Source organism: Impatiens glandulifera, chromosome 1 (genome assembly GCF_907164915.1).
Source record: "Impatiens glandulifera chromosome 1, dImpGla2.1, whole genome shotgun sequence".
Classification (NCBI taxonomy): domain Eukaryota; kingdom Viridiplantae; phylum Streptophyta; class Magnoliopsida; order Ericales; family Balsaminaceae; genus Impatiens; species Impatiens glandulifera.
The window spans coordinates 106,154,426-106,172,013 of NC_061862.1; the positions used below are offsets into that span (position 1 = coordinate 106,154,426).

Consider the following 17,588-nt stretch of genomic DNA (forward strand, 5'->3'; position numbering starts at 1 on the left):
CATTTCTTCCTCTCATAAAACTTCTGAAACAAACGTTTTTGAAAAGAAAGAAGTAGAGATTTCATCTGAGAATGAGATGCTCAAAGAACAGATTCAAACTCTTTCTACTGAAAACAAAAGGCTAAACTATGTAGTTAGTGCATGGACAAGGTCTGGAGAAGCTATCAAATATCATATCAGCGTGTTAAAACTTGTTGGATCTAGATCTGGTCTAGGATTTGATGGCGATGACCCAAACCAGTCTTGCAAAAAGTTAAACTCATCGAATAACAAGCTTAAGCCAATAAGATTTGTTAAAGGGGGTTTAACTGATATTGAATCTGGTCCCATTCATGAAGAAATAGATTTTAAAAATGAAATACTTATGTTCCACCGACTGTCAGCTGGCTGAAAAATAAGTTAGAAGCAACTAGCAGGTCTGGCAACCTAAAACCTGACTCAAAGTCAAGGAGTTTTAAAAGAAAATCCTCTTCAAAATCTAAGGGATCAGTGACTAGCAGGAAGGCGTCTGCTATGTTAAAATAATACGCACTAATTACTAAACAAAACGGGAAATCCATTAAAATAACCTAAATATGGATTCTTAAGGGACTGATTGACCGAGGACCCAATTGAATGTGGGTACCAAATGATTGTAAATATTGTTTTGTGTAGGTACAAGTGAATGATGGTCTCGAGGAATCTGTGTGGTATCTAGATAGCGGCTGTTCCAGGCAAATGACAGGAAACAGACGGCTTCTCACCGATATAGCAGATTGTTCTAGACCTAAGATCACTTTTGGTGATAACAAGAAGGGTAAGACCATGGGTAAGGGTAAGATTATCAATGGTAATCTAACTATTAATGATGTGTTACTTGTAGACAACATGTGCTATAACTTGATCAGTATTAGTCAACTATGTGATAATGGCTTGTCAGTTGATTTTCAAACTCATGCATGCTTAGTTAAGGATCAACATGGTAACACTTTACTAACTGGTAGTAGAGTAGGAAATTCATATAAAATGAATTGGAAAAAAGAATCTTATGATCATATGTGCATGATTGCCAAGAACGACCATAAATGGTTATGGCATAAAAGGTTGAACCATTTAAACTTCAAAACCATGAACAACATTTGTTCAAACAATTTAGTTATTGGTTTAGCTAAACTTCAGTTTTCAAAGGACAAGGTATGTTCTGCTTGCCAGTTAGGCAAACAGGGCAGATCATCGTTCAAAAGTAAAGGGAAATCTCAATTCAGTCGTTGCTTAGAAATTTTTACATAAGGATCTGTTTGGTCCAATTCCTGTAAAGAGCCTAGGAGGAATGAGATTTGCCCTAATTGTTATTGATGATTTTTCTCGATTTATATGGGTAGCATTTTTGCCATCAAAGGATAAAACTGCTGAAAATTTGATTAGAATATTTAAAAGAATTCAGAATCAGAAATCTTTGAATATTGCATGCATTAGAAGTGACCATGGAACTAAGTTCACTAACAGATACTTATCATCTTATCTCGAGGAGTCCGGGATTAGGCATGAGTTGTCTAGTGCTAGAACTCCACAGCAAAATTGTATTGCTGAGAGAAGAGTGAGAACCCTGAAGGAAGCAGCGAGATCTGTGCTGGCTGAATCAGACGTACCTCAGAGGTTCTGGGTAGAAGCCATAAACAATGCTCGTTACACACAGAATCAGTCAATAATTAACAAACGTTTTGATAAAAATCCCTATGAACTGTATTACGGAAGAATTCCCACAGTTTCTTACTTTAAATTATTCGGATGTAAATGTTTTATTCATAACAATGGAAAGGTTTATTTGACCGCTTTTGATGCTAAAGCAGATGAGGGATTCATGTTGGGATATTCCTCAGTAAGCAAGGCTTACAGAGTATACAACAATTGAACACAAACCGTTGAGGAATCCCTCCATGTAGTCTTTGATGAACTTGTTAAGAGAAAATCCATTGATCCAATTGACCTTGCTGATAGAATAGAAGCGACAAGTCTTGAGTCTATAAGTGTGGAAGAAGTTCTGGATAAACGGATTTCGTTGTCTAACCTATGGCTGATCCGGTTGAGGTTTAACTAGACGTACAAACTCATGTTCAACAAACTGTTGAGAGTTCAAACGTCACGGAGTCACCCATTCAGATGACCAATCCCTTTGGATCCAACTTCATATGGAACATGAATCATCCACCTGAATTGATCATCGAAAACCCTTTTTCTCCTCGAAGGACAAGACGTCAATTGATGGACGAAATGACCAATTCTTCCTTTATTTCTCAGATTGTACCCAAGAAAATTGGTGAAGCAGTAGTTGATCCTGATTGGATAAATGATATGCAGGAGGAGTTAAACCAATTTGTGAGAAATAAAGTGTGGCATCTAACTCCTAAACTGAATGACCAGTCATTCATAGGAACAACACGGGTATTTAGAAATAAGCTTAGTGAAGATGTCTTAGTTATTAGAAACAAAGCCCGTTTAGTTGCTCAAGGATACTGACAGCAGGAAGGTATCGATTTTGATGAGTCTTTTGCACCTTTAGAAAGACTTGAGGCAATTAGAATCTTCTTGGCATATGCATCATTTAAGAACTTTAAAGTTTTTCAAATGGATGTAAAGAGTGCATTTTTAAATGGTAAATTAAATGAAGATGTCTATGTTGAGCAACCGCCTGGTTTTGTGGATCATACGTCACCAAATCATGTTTATAAGCTTGACAAAGCACTGTATGGTCTGAAATAAGCCCCTAGATCTTGGTATGATACTTTAACTGAATTTATGTTTAATCATGATTTTGTTATTGGAACTGTGGACAAAACCTTGTTTAGATTCACTAAAGATTCTCACATCCTGCTTGTTCAAATATATGTTGATGATATTATATTTGGCTCAACTAATCCCAAATTGTGTGAGAAATTTGCTAAGCTGATGTAGGACATATTTGAAATGAGCATGATGGGAGAATTAACTTTCTTCCTTGGGCTTCAAGTTCGTCAGCTGGAGAAAGGGACCTTCATCAATCAGGCCAAGTATACCAGAGAACTGCTAAAGAAGTTTGGGATGGAGAATTTCTAGTAGACCAATGAGCTCCTCTAGTAAATTGGATAAAAATGAAGGCGGCCAAAGTGTAGATGTCACAGCCTATAGAGGAATAATCGGATCATTGCTCTATGTGACTGCTAGTAGACCAGATATCCAATTTGTTGTTTGTGTCTATGGAAGATTTCAGGATAATCCTAAACTCTCTCACTTTACTACTGCTAAACGCATTCTTAAATATTTAAAGGGAACTCAAAATGTGGGACTGTAGTATCTGAAGGATTCCAGTTCTAACTTGACCAGTTTCTCAGATGCAGATTATGCAGGGTGCAAAGTTGATAGAAAGAGCACAAGTGGAACTTGCCGGTCCTTTGAGATCGTCTTATCTCATGGTTTAGCAAGAAGCAGACGTCAGTTGTCACACCTACAGTTGAAGTAGAGTAACTCGTTGTTGGAAGTTGTTACTCTCAACTTTTGTGGGTTCAACAACAGCTCAGGGACTATGGGATTAAAGTTGAAGAATCTCCAATTTTCTACGACAACACTAGTGCTATCGCAATCACCTATAATCCAGTTCTGCATTCTCGGACAAAGCATATCGAAATCAGGCATCACTTTATCCGAGAGCATATCAATCAAAAGCAGATTCATCTTGAATATAATCCTACAGATCAACAAACGGCAGATATCTTCACGAAGCCTCTGCCCGAAGCTAAGTTTTCTCATTTTAGAAACATTTTAGGTCTTGTTGATCTTGATTGATGTTGTTATGTGCATAAATTGAGGGGGGACATGTTGTTCAAAGTGTAAGTGGACAGATAAGAAGACAGAGGTCTTGATACGTCCAATGAACTAGAAGCTTAAGAAGCATAACTACTTAGATGTACGTCTACTATAGCAATTTTTATCTTCTTTCGGGATATTATGTCTTGGTTTATAACCTGCGTGGTTAGGCATACACGTCTAATAGACGTTAGACGTTTTTATGTCTAGAGCAAATGGAAGCTCATGTCTAACCAGACACACGTGAAGCACGTGCTGTTTATGCACAATTAGACGCGTTGTCTAATAGACAGATTTTCCAAGAAAAGTGAAAAATGTGAAAAGTAGAATAAACGTCTAACTACTTGTGTACTTATATTTTTAATTTTCTGGCTATTTGGACAGTTGTCATCTACATATGAATCTGTCCATGTAATTTTTCCTGCCTAAAATGAACCAATCACTTCTCAAATAAATTGAAGACAGGTGTCTCTCAATTTGTCAAGAGTGACTGACAGTTCTGATATTATTTCCATTTATGCGTCTAATATTAACTGCATGCTTTTATGATTAACATTAATAGTTGTGTTCTTAGGGAATAGGTTTATGACTCTTTGACGGTTGGTATAATCATTAGATATTAACTACACGTTAGGTTCTTGATATTTAATAAAGGGTATTACTCAAATGGTTGAGTACTCCCAAATCCGTATCTCTCTCTTTCTAGAATTCGAATCGTCAAAATGACTTCCTTCTCTCCAAAATCTCTGCAAGTAGATTTCTAGTCTCTGTATTCTACTCCAATCGGTGGAATGGTTCAAATGTTTGAATCATTAGAAGCCTCTAGGTTGAAGAAGTTTCTTCGCCCCCATTGCATTTATCACGAACAAATTATTCGTGAGTTCTTTGAAACAGCCAAGTTTTACAACGACAAATATATATGCGGGATTGTTTTCGGCAGAATGATTTGTTTTGATGAAGATACTTTTGGCATGTTCTTCCTTCTCCCAACCGTAGGAATCCATGAGTTTCCTCCCTCCTCTCCTGAAATCCTGTCGGAGATTATGAATGTCTTCTCAGACGCGAATCTTCCAGTAAAGAATCACGGGAAGAGTAGTTTCTTGAAAGTTGAGTATGCTTTACTCAGCGACATCATCTTCAAATCCCTCATTGCAAAAGATTTCTTCTACACGTATTGTTCTAAAGTCTTTGAGATAATGGTGGCCATCACAAGGGGTGTTGCCATCAACTGGAAGAAGGTCCTCTACGGGAACCTGGTCAGAATGCTTTGTGCTAGGAAGACGATCTCGGTTTTGATGCTCCTCTTGGCGCATTTCTTTGCTGTCTTCTCGATGAATCTGGTTATGGGTATCATTCATCCTCTAAAACCCTGAATAGTCAGAAGGTTGTTGATTATGTTCTTAGGGTAGAAAGGCTTAAATCAAAGAAAATGGACAGAGGTGTCTACAACTCCGCTCTAACCGCAGTCTTAGAGACTTCCTAGGTTGTAGATTCGTCTTTCCTGATGATGTTAAAAAGGGAAAAGAAAGAAAGAGAGAAAGGAGGAGGATAGGAATTATTTTGTTTTTGGTGCAGGTGTATCGAAAACATGTTATATTAGACTTAGTCTTAATGAGGTTCATTTGACTGATTAGGCATTAGATGCATTGAGTTAGACGTAGTTAGAGGTGCAGTCTAACATACGGAGTTAGACGTGCAGTCTAACACACGGAGTTAGACGTGTAGTCTAGCAGATATAGTTAGACGTGCAGTCTAACAAACGTAGTTAGACGTGCGGTCTAACAAACGTAGTTAGACGTGCAGTCTAACTAACGTAGTTAGACGTGCAGTCTAACTAATGAGAGTTACACGTGTAGTCTAACTCCTTCGGATTAGTCTGAAGGGATGTATAGTTAGACGTGAAGTCTAACTAATGGAAGTTAGACATGCAGTCTAACTCCTTCGGATTAGTCTGAAGGGATGTATAGTTAGACATGCGGTCTAACTAATGGAAGTTAGACGTGCAGTCTAACTCCTTCAGATTAGTCTGAAGGGATGTGGTATTAGACGTGTTGTCTAATCCCATTAGACCAAGTGGTCTAATGGATCCTGCTATTAGACAAGGGCGTCTAATTTCATTAGACGAGGTCGTCTAAGTGAAATACGTCTAATGCTATGCTTAAGAAGTTGCTTGAAGCTAGCACCCGTCTACCCACGATTAACTAGTTGATCGTGGGTAGACGGATTCTAGCTTCAAGCAACTTCTTAAGCATGGCATTAAACGTTTTTCAATTAGACTGACGAGTCTAATGAAGTTAGACGTCTCCGTCTAATAGTAGGATCCATTAGACTATCTGGTCTAATAGGATTAGACAACACGTCTAATTACGTTTCCCTTCAGACTAATCTGAAGGAGTTAGACTGCACGTCTAACATTCATTTATTAGATTGCACATCTAACTACGCCTGTTAGACTGCATGTCTAACTACGCTTGTTAGACTGCACGTTTAACTACGCCTATTAGACTGCACGTCTAACTACGCATGTTAGACTGCACATCTACCTACGTATCCGTTAGACTGCACGTCTAACTACGTATCTGTTAGATTGCACGTTTAACTACGTATTTGTTAGACTGCACGTCTAACTACATATCTATTAGACTGCACGTCTAACTACGTATTTGTTAGACTGAACATCTAACTACGCCTGTTAGACTGCAAATCTAACTACATATCCGTTAGACTGCACGTCTAACTACGTATCTGTTAGACTACACGTCTAACTACGCCTGTTAGACTGCACGTCAAACTACGTATCCGTTAGACTGCACGTCTAACTACGTATTTGTTAGACTGCACGGCAAACTACGTGTCTATTAGATTGCACGTCTAACTACGTCTGTTAGACTGCACGTCTAACTACGCCTGTTAGACTGCACGTCTAACTATGTATCTGTTAGACTGCACGTCTAACTACGTATCTGTTAGACTGCACGTCTAACTCAATGTGTCTAATAGCTAATAAGTCTAATGAACCTTATTCAGACTTAGTCTAATATAACATGTTTTTGTTACACCTGCACCAAAAACAATTAGACGGCTTAGCTTAAGTTTTATACCAACTCATTATCAAAATTTCATTAGTCAGAATACTTTGACCCTTAGTCAAAATAATTTGACCCAACACAACCGACGAATGATCGCGTGGCAATCTGACTTATGAATCATTGTCATGATTCATTCCTAGCATCTGTTGCCATCTAGGTTCTATCTCTCTACTATATAAGTTAGGGTATGAGTTTTAGAATATTAAAACCTCAAATCCACGTTTTTCAAAAATAAAGTTTATTTTATTCAAACTTGGTTCGAGAAGGGCATTTTATAAGCATGAAAATATAGTATATCCCAATTTATAATAATGTTTAAATAATATTTTGAATTTTTAAATTCAAAATAAACAAAAAGGATTAAAAATCAAATTATGGTTAATTATTGCGATAATTAAACCCTAATTAGAACCATTAAACAAACATCCAAAAATAATTTGAGGTTAAAATATTGTATTTATTTACCCAAATTAAATCCAAAAGGAGTTGAAATTATTTAATTATGAGTTAAAATTTTGAAATTATTTAATTATTTTTAATAACCCTTTTATTAAAAATATAAAATTATGTGTGGTAGAATTTATATTTAAATTTTGTAGCAGAATTTAGGACCATCAAATCAGCACTGAATTTTCATCCAACGCCCAGAAAGAAGCCATGCGTGCCGGTTGTAACCAAGCTGCGTGTGCCTAGTCCACACCCAATTAACTAACGAGGACGTTAGCCCAAGAACTTGACCGCCAACGGAACGCAACGACTTGTTTTGTTTAAACAAAATGACGTTGTTTTGTTATTCTTCTTCACGAACTCCGGAGGTCGTGCTCAACGTCGGCGATCTTCCAAAAGGTCTATCTCCGCCATTACTCATCCTTATTCTTCCATTCTTTCACCAACGTGCAAGTCTCTTCCACGCTTTCAATTCCCTTAGGATCAATAGTCAAAACATATACCCTAGCTAGGCTGCTCAAGACAAAACATAATTCAAGAGATAAGAATTCAGAAGAAGTCGAATTCGACTTCATTAACTGACCTAGTTGACTATAAATACTCTCCATTTCTTCTTTCAAGCCATCAAACAAAATCCCAATATCACAGCTCGATCGAAGATCTACCTAAAATTATGGCGACTGTTGTTTTTAAAACTTTTCCGGTGAGTTAAGCTTCGATCCAGGGCTTGGGAAAGCTTTTTAAACACCATTGGAGTGTTCTCCAATCAATTGTAATCTTCCAGACCTACTATAATTCAAGTTAGGATTTGAAACTGCATTTTTCCAAGTTTGATCAGATTGATCTTATTTATGGTTCAATTTTGTGTTTTATTTGTTTTAAATCATTCCCAAAGCTTTCTGTCGAAAAAGATTTCATCAATTCAACCTTAATCGAAAAAAAACCCAAATTTGATTAGAAAATTTTGAATTTCGTGTTCTTAAGCGTTTAAGCTTGAATTTTGATTCAATTAAATTCCTAACATGTTTGTAAACATGTTAGAATGATTTCCAAATCATAAAATCAACATCCTGATTATGTTTGATCCAACTGATTTTTTTTTAAATGGATTTGAATTTCAGTTTCAAAAATTGTTACACAACTTGATTGGTTTTGGCTGTGTTCGACTATTTACATCATTTCAAAGAAATTGGAACAATAATCAGGCGATGAGATGGCTTAAATCAAAAGTTCCCAAATTTTTCCTTAAAATCCATTTTGAAAAATCAATTGTTATAAAGTTCGATTGATCATGTTTAGGGTTAGGGATTATGATCCCTGCATTCATATGAGTTGTTTGTAACTTACGGATCATGCTTTCATGAGCTGTATCAAAAGATATAGACATACAAATCTTCATACAAAATGAAGAACACTCGGTCCCCGACGACCGAGTCCTGTATGACCGGGACCATAAAACGGGCCGAGAACTCTCGGTCCTAACCAAGATCAAGGAGTGAGAAAATTGACCTAGGACCGAGACCAATGACCTGTATTCTTAAGTAAGGACTGAGCCTTAGGATCGATGTTCTTGAATAAGGACCGAGGAATCTAACTGATGATTCAAAGCTACGACTGAGAGGACTGACATTGGACTAAGACACCCAGGTCCCACGACCGAGGAAGCTAGACATGGGACCGATACTCTTAGACCTAGGACCGAACAACCTGAGTTTAGGACCGAGTCTTCCGAACTGCATGGACAAACCCCTTGGTCCTTGATCAATTGTCCCGAGCCCCGATCCAGATCACCTCAATCTAGACCGAGCCTGTCCGAGCCCAAATCGGTAAAAACGGACCCAAGCCTTAGGACTCCGTTGGCCTATTTGGTTCCACTTTTCAAAATCCAAAATTACATTTGCAAATTTGGAACCCAAATCTATTTTCAAATAATCCCGAAAGGCCATAAAATGATTTTTAAATATTTTTAGGGTATTTCTTAAACAAATATTTTGGCTAAGGCCACGTTTGGAATTTATTTTGAAATTCTAATACTTTACCAATATTTTCCAGGGGTTTTTACTCAATCTCATATTAATACAATCGCATGTACGCCCTTCTAAATAATTTTGTACAATTATTTACGTAATCTAAATTTATCTTAGGACCTCGGGACTACTAATTAAAGGAAATAAATCTTTTGATAGCCAGACTTTAAAAAAAATCGCCCTTTCACGGACGTGGAGGACAGAGCGCGAAAGTCATTTCCCAAGCGTAACTAAAAAACGAACTCCTTATGAAAACTCTAGTATAAAGTATGTTTATACTCGTACATTTTACTGATTTTTCTAAAATCATTTGGCGACTCTATATTCAAATAAATAATTTTTTTAATTAAATATATTTGATTAATTTAAACCGGCTTTAATCAAACTGTCTTTTGATCCCCAAATTATTAGAATTTGAACAAAATTAATTATTTTTACATAATTAATTTTAAAAAGCTTTCAGGTACTGTCAAAATCTTTTAAAATAATATTTTCTTTTAAAATGATGTCTGGAACGCAAAACAAAGTTAAAACGCATTGAACCTCGAGCCACCCTACGATCCTCCGTATTTCCACGTATCCATGACACGTGCTAAGCTACTAACCAGGAATTTCCTAGAGGTTATAGTTACAAAGCTTGATTCATGTTTTTGTTTAGGTTGTGTTCAATTGTAAACATTATTTCGAATTTGTTAAAACAAGAATTAAATCATGAGATCCCAAATTTTTCCCTAGAAATCATTTTGAAAATCAATCGTCTTAGGGTTTGATTGATCGATTTTAGGATATGTGTTATGATTCATACATCAATAGAGTTGATGGAAATTTATAGATAATGTTTTCATGTTCTGCATCAAAAGATACAAACCTACAACTTTTCGTATCAAATGAAGAACATTCAGTATTCTTGAACCGAGTTAGGTAGGATCGAGGTCCAAAAGGTAGGACCGAGAATCCTCGTTCCCGACCGAGAACAAGACCAAGAAAATTGACCTAGGACCGAGCCCTAGGACTAGTGTTCTTGAGTTAGGACCGAGAACCAGGACCGGTGCTCTCAAGTAAGGATTGAGAAATTCGCCCGAGGATTTTTACCTAGGACCGAGGGGTCTGACCTGAGACTAAGACTCCCAAGACCCACGATTGAGAAATCTATATTTGGGACCGAGACTCCCAGACCTAGGATTGAACATTCTGAGTTCAGGACCGAGCCTCCCAAACCCCAGGACCAAACACTCTAGTCCTCTAACCGAGTATCCTGAGCTCCAATCGAAAGCTCCATTGGTCTAGACCGATCTTCTCTGGTCCAAACTGATAAAAACATATTGCAACCCTTAGTACTCCGGTCCTAAGGTCTGTTTGGTTCCACTTTTCAAAACCCAAAATTATTTTTGTAATTTTAGAACCCCAATCTATTTTCAAATAATCACAGGAGGTTATAAAATGATTTCAAAATATTTTCTGGATATTTCCCAAACAAATATTTTGATTAAGGCCCCGTTAAGAATTTATTTGTAAATTCTAATATATTTTTTTAATATTTTCAAGTTTTGTTCTCAATTTTTCATAACCGTAATCGTATGTACGCACTTTTAAATAATTTTGTACAATTATTTACAATTTATCCTTCTTGAGGACCTCATGACTACTAATTAAAGAAAATAAATGTTATAAATAAATAAATCTTTTAATACAAACTTTTAAAAAAATAAAACATTTTTCAACGGGCGTATATGACATAGCGCGAAATTTTTTTCCTGAGCGTAACCAAATAACGAACCTCTTATGAAAACTTTGTTATAAAGTACATTTATACACGTACATTTATACACACATTTTACTGATTTTTCTAAAATTATTTGGCAACTCTTTTTCAAATAAATAATATTTTTTTTAATTAATTATGTTTAGTTAATTTAAACTGGATTTCAAATCAAATTATTATTTGGTTATAACAAATCTCTATATTATTAAAATTTGAATATAATTAATTATTTTTAATAATTAATTTTAAAAGTTGTCAGTTATTTTATCAAAATCTTTAAAAATAATATTTTATTTTAAAATATAAATGACACGCAAACCAATGTTGAAACTATCGAACCTCGAGCCACCGCGAATCCCTCATATTGCCACGTGTCAGTCGGCATGTGCTAAGCTACGGACCAAGTGATTTCCCGAGTTACAAATTTATTGGCCATAAGTGGCGAAAGAATAAGAGAGATAAATTCGTCGGACAACACCTTCATAGACAACCACATATTGACCGACACTAAAAACTCTTCCCTTTCTCACTATCATTCATCTTCCCCGTTGGATAACTTTTTTTTTAAATGTGTAAAGAGAAAATAATAGAGACTCACTTTTTGTCTATTAAATATTCCTAATTTTGAATAAGATTTCACACTAAGTCCCTCAAACCGAAAATAAACCACTTTATTTTCCTAATCTATTTTGAATACTTATAATTTCAAATTCTTTTATTATTATTGATCTATTCAAATTTATACATTAATTAGATCTTATATTTATAAATTGTATTTTTATATTGTATATAAATCTATTATTCGAGATGTTTTCTTAAATATTTAAATTTGTATATAATAAATCTCAGCTTAATCCTATTTTAGATTCTTATATGGATGTTTTTCTTAAATAAAATTAAAATCACATATTCTAATTTGTAAGTATTAATATCGAATAAAAAAAATATAAATATTCATTAACATAAAGCTCTGTAGTACGCTTGATTAAGCACAAACAAGAAGAAGAAAGAGAAAAGAGAGATAATTAAGAAAGAATTTGATTTCGTATATTATGTTTAATCAAATCAATGGAATGAAATTCAAAGAATCTATAAGCGTATGATCTTGTGATTCCATAACTAATTACATTATTAGAAAGACACGAGCGTCTCAAAGCAATTTAACCCATCAAGCTCCGGCGCAAATCTGGCACTAACCACCTTCTTTTTCCTGCCGCCGGTTCCATCGGCAGTTGGCGGCGGCGGCGGCGAGGGTTTCCCCTTCATGTTGGCCTCCTCCGATCGTTGTTGATCGCCGTTGGAAACAGGGTTGTTCTTTAAAGAAGGAAAGGAGTTCTTGAAACTGTGGCCCATCACTTCCGCGCATAAGGCGTCGAACGAACTAAACATCGAATTCATGATTAACGAAACGAGATGAATGGATGAAGAAGATGAATTTAATTTGATTCTAATTTGCTTATGAATTATGATGAATTAAAAGAAGGGGCGTCTGTATTTATATACTGTGGGATCAAAGAAGAGGATAAAGACGAGAGCTTTCAAGACCCTTTTCCGAGTTAGTTCGGTAACTTCTAGTCCTTCCACTATTTGTGCCTTGTTTGGTTTTGGCTTGTTTTAGACTCACCACACAATTTTACACCCTTTACAAATAATTTTAAATGACCAAACAAGGCCCTCTCTATTAAACGTGTTGACCAGCGGCTCATATAAAACAGCAAATTACCGGTCAAATGTCTTAGACCGGGATTTTAGTCTTCCTACGGTTCGAACGAAAGAAAGGTCAAACAAAGTTCCGGAACTTGTTTAATTTATTTTATTTATAATTTGAATAGTTGATTTAGTTTATCTTTAATGTAAAAGAGGTTGTTTACAATTTTATATATATTATTTTAAGAAAATATGTCCGAGTCAATCCAATTAAAAAACTCATTTATAAACTCAAAAGTGTGATATTAAAACGTAATTATTTTTAAATCGAAAAATTTATTTTTAAACTCAAAAAAATATTCTTTATAATATTTTTCTTACATAAATTTTATAAATTTTTAATATTACCTCATATATTTTAAAATTTTATAAATTACATCAAAATATTTTAATATCACCCCATTATTTCAAATTTGATTATAAATTATTAAAAATTCAAAAATTACAATTAATAAACTAAAAAAATTAATATTATTATAATTTTTTTTTGAATATTATTATAAATTTAGGTTATATAAATAAATAAAATATATAAATAAGTTTAATGTATAAAAATATATCTAAATTAAATTTAAGGATTGAATTAGAAGAAAAAAATAATTTTGATATTATGAACAATAGAAACGTTTGAAAGGGGTTTGAGTTTGGGTATCGGTTGGATATGCTCTTAGTAATTAAGAGTCGCAAAGACTATAAAATAGAAATGAGTTTGAATTTTCACCAAAATTATTTAGTAAAGACTATTTATAGAAATGAGTTTGAATTTTTGCACCAAAATTATTAATGAAATATATAAATAAAATTTTAAGAGACTAACACGGACAATATCTATGGAGGGTTTTTATTCTAGTTCAATATAATTTTTTTTATCTTTTAATAATATTTTTTTTTTATACTTTAACTCCACTAATGTGTTAATTATAAGTTACTATTCAACTTTCAATTGATCAAACAAACAAGTTGTATTTTTTCTTTTAAGCCCAAGACATTTCAGTTTTATATATAATCAAAATTAGATTAAGATAATTTAAATAATAAGAGTAATGATTAAGAGACAAAAAAGACTTATTTAATTTTTACTTGAGAACGCCTAAAATTGAGGTGAGTCGTATTAATTTATTATTATTATTATATATATATCACCTATATGTAAAATTGATGCAAAGTAATAAGAAAAAACTGCAATATTCATTGTAAATAGATATTTTTTGTGGAGTAATGATAGAGGGAGCGAAAGATTTGTAGCGAAAGTGCAGCGAACTGATGTGGAAGGCTGACTAGGCAATATGACTCAACATTTCAAATTTTTTATTTCTCTCTCCGTTCATTAATAATTTCTCTCTCTTCTTTTTATTAATCATTTATTTTTTATCTTTTCTTCTATCTTTATTAATAATTTATTTTTATAGTTAATTTATAAATATATGTTTTTAAAATAATAATAGAGACAATAATAAATTAAATAAAAAATAACAAAATATATATATTCAAGTATATATTATATTTGATGAATATATATTTAAGAGAATATAAAATTAAATATAAAATTTCTTAATTTTTTTAAAAATAATAAAATATATATATTCAAATATATATTATATTTTGATAAATATATATTTAAGAGAATAAAAAATTAAATATAAAATTCTTAATTTTTTAATTAATTATTTCTCTTCTCGATTAATATATATATATATATATATATATATATATATTAATAATTTATTTATTAGTTTTTAAATTAAGTTATAATAGAAGAAAAAAAATTTGTCAAGATAAACTAACTCGAATCAAATTATACTAATATTCAAAATAAATATAACTCAAACTAACTATTAATCATAAATAAAAATATTTTTGATAAGAGTTAACTCAATAGGATAATATAAAAAGAGAATATATAACATTTTGAGTTAATTAATTAAGTTATAATACAATTCACAAGAAAATGAAATATAAAAAAATAATTAAAGAGAGAAAAAAGGAAAAACAACTAATAAAGAGTTTAAGTAAAAATATATATATAATTTTAAAAATTATATATTTAATTTATTTATTTTCCCTATTATAACTCATTTTAAAATCAAATAAATATATAAATTATATATAGGGAGAGGAGAAATAATTAATTTTAAAAAATTAAGAATTTTTATATTTAATTTTTTATTATCTTAATTTATCAAATATAATATATATTTTTTATTAATAAATTATAAATAAGTTAAATAATAAAATATATAAACATATATTTACAAATTAATTATAAAAATAAATTATTAATAAAGATAAAAGAAAAGATAAAAAATAAATGATTAATAAAGAGAAGAGAGATAAATTATTAACGAACAGAGAGGAGAGAGAAATAAAAATTTTGAAATGTTGAGTCATCATGCTTAGTCAGCCTTCCACATCATTTCGCTACACTTTCGCTACAAATCTTTCGCTCCCCCTATCATTACTCTTTTTTGTGATTGTGTATATTTTGTAAAGTTTTTCAGGTAATAATTGAAAATGTTATGCTAGATGGATACAAACTTTAGCAAATAAATGAATGTAATAGTAGTAGACACTTGGATGACATTGTTTTGTTGCTTAGATAAAAGCAACAAGTACCAACATCAACATGTGGTTTGGTCTTGTATAGAATATAGATTAGATCCTCATATATATATATATGTAGGTATTGTAAAATAGTGGTGTAATCTGAAGGATACATGCCATTTAGATTGATTCTCAACATTATAATTATAAATAAAAAATCAAACACTAAATTTATCACTAAGTAAATAGAACAATAAATTGAAAAACAAATTCATGTATTTGTTGAAATCCAAGTGCATTATATTTATATATTGTCTTTTTACTTGTTGATTTAATTCTCTTTTTTTTTGAGTTATGTATTGATTTTTTTTCAATTATTTTTAAGCTGTGTTTGATAATATTTTCTATTTTTTTTTATTTCAAATCACTGTAATTTTAAATTATACTTTGTATGATTAATAATTTTGTTTTTCCTTTTTTTTTTAATTGAAAATTTGTTTTGTTATATATATATATATGTGTGTTTTTTTTTTTTTGTAAACATTCTTGTTCATGGATTATACAAGTTTTTTCTTCACAAATAAATAAATAACTTACTATTTTAATTGAATTTTCAATATTTGTCAGTTCATGCTATTTTAAATTATTTCAAACAAATTATCTTATTAATTTACAATATAGTTAAAGAACCAAATCGATATTTTAATATCATCACAATCAGATATTATCACCTTGATACACATGGTCGTATATAATTTGTAAATATTAATAAGTGTGATTAAAGCATTGCATCCGAGGGTTGGTTGATCAATTTCTACGTAGAACATTTAGTCAATTGCTTAGTCTATTTTGAATTAATTTTTTGCATTTAAATATATAATAAAACTTACAATCAAGATTTTTGTTTTAATTATAATTTTGTTTTCTCAAAAAAGTTAATACGATCAATTTTTTATTTTAGAATCATGTTAAATTTTATAAAGAAAACTCAATAATTATAATTCTATAATTTAACTAAACATAAAATTTGACAAATTGTTAGAAAGGCGTATACAATAATATCTTAGCTTAAAAAATGTTTGGTTCAACTTTAAAAAAAATATATATATATCAAACGAATCACTCGGACAAACAATTATTAATAAAGTTTGAGAGTCAATAGTGTGTCCTTAATTTGAAGAACTCCAAGTCCAAGGCCATGTGGGATTTGGGTTAGTTTGTCGCTCTCACATGGGATGTATTATGGGATTCCGTATTTGTCTCCTAAACTTTATCCCTCTCTCCCAACAAGGGCCACATAATATGCTACAAGGCTCAAATTGATTCAATAATGGATCTTTAATTCTTTACCCTAATTTCATCTCCAATACAAATTGTTGCTTTAACAAAATAAGAGATAAACATGACATGTCACCACCACTATCTTGTTATCTTCCTCCTTTCTTTTGTTTCTCTATTTCTTTTTCTTTTTCTTTTTTTGGAAAATTCTCTAATCTTTTAAAACTACTCATGTTAGTTTTTATGAGAATTGGATATCAAAATTATTATATTAAAATGACAATTGATTCTCTACTCCCAATGGTTTGCCTCAAGGAAAAACTAATTTTGATTCTAAAGCTCAAATCATTTATTAGTCTTGACAAGAAGAAATAATTGGCAACATAAAATCTTGAACCTAAATGATAATAATTATAAAATCTTCAAGGAAGATTTTGAATTGGCCAACTAAAGTGTTTTTTTAGATAATATTTTATTAAAGTTTATAATATAATAGACTTTACATATTTGATAGACATCAAAATAAGAATAATTTAGTCTATTTTCTTTTATGTACTTTAATCAATAAATACATTATTATAATTTAAGGTTATAACTTGAATCATTATTTGATACAATATAAAAAATTGATGACATGATATTATAATTGTAATCTAATAGAATATACAATTATTAATCTTTAACTATTTTTGTTTTTAATTAAATTTGATCAAATTTATAATAAATAATAAATTAAATTTAAATAAAAAAATATATAGAGTAAATTTAAATGTTTATTTAAATTATAATAAATAATAATTTACAATTAAAACGTCTTAAATTAAAGTAAATGTTATTTATTCCCGTATAACACTTATTTGTAGAAATAAGTCTTGTTATATGATTAATCTATATAGTATCTACATTGTATAAATAATT

The 17,588-nt window shown here is 31.6% G+C and overlaps 1 protein-coding gene across 1 annotated transcript; it reads right to left on the reverse strand.

Moving 5' to 3' along the window:
* Positions 1 to 12,099: 12,099 nt before the first annotated feature.
* LOC124922738 lies at positions 12,100 to 12,582 on the reverse strand. Its single transcript, XM_047463449.1, has one exon. The coding sequence runs from the start codon at positions 12,540 to 12,542 to the stop codon at positions 12,276 to 12,278; it is 267 nt and encodes an 88-aa protein (XP_047319405.1). The 5' UTR covers positions 12,543 to 12,582; the 3' UTR covers positions 12,100 to 12,275.
* Between the last annotated feature and the right edge of the window lie 5,006 nt (positions 12,583 to 17,588).

Coding starts and splice junctions, on each gene's coding strand:
- LOC124922738 (XM_047463449.1), bottom strand. CDS start 12,542: ATGAATTCGATGTTTAGTTCGTTCGACGCCTTATGCGCGGAAGTGATG.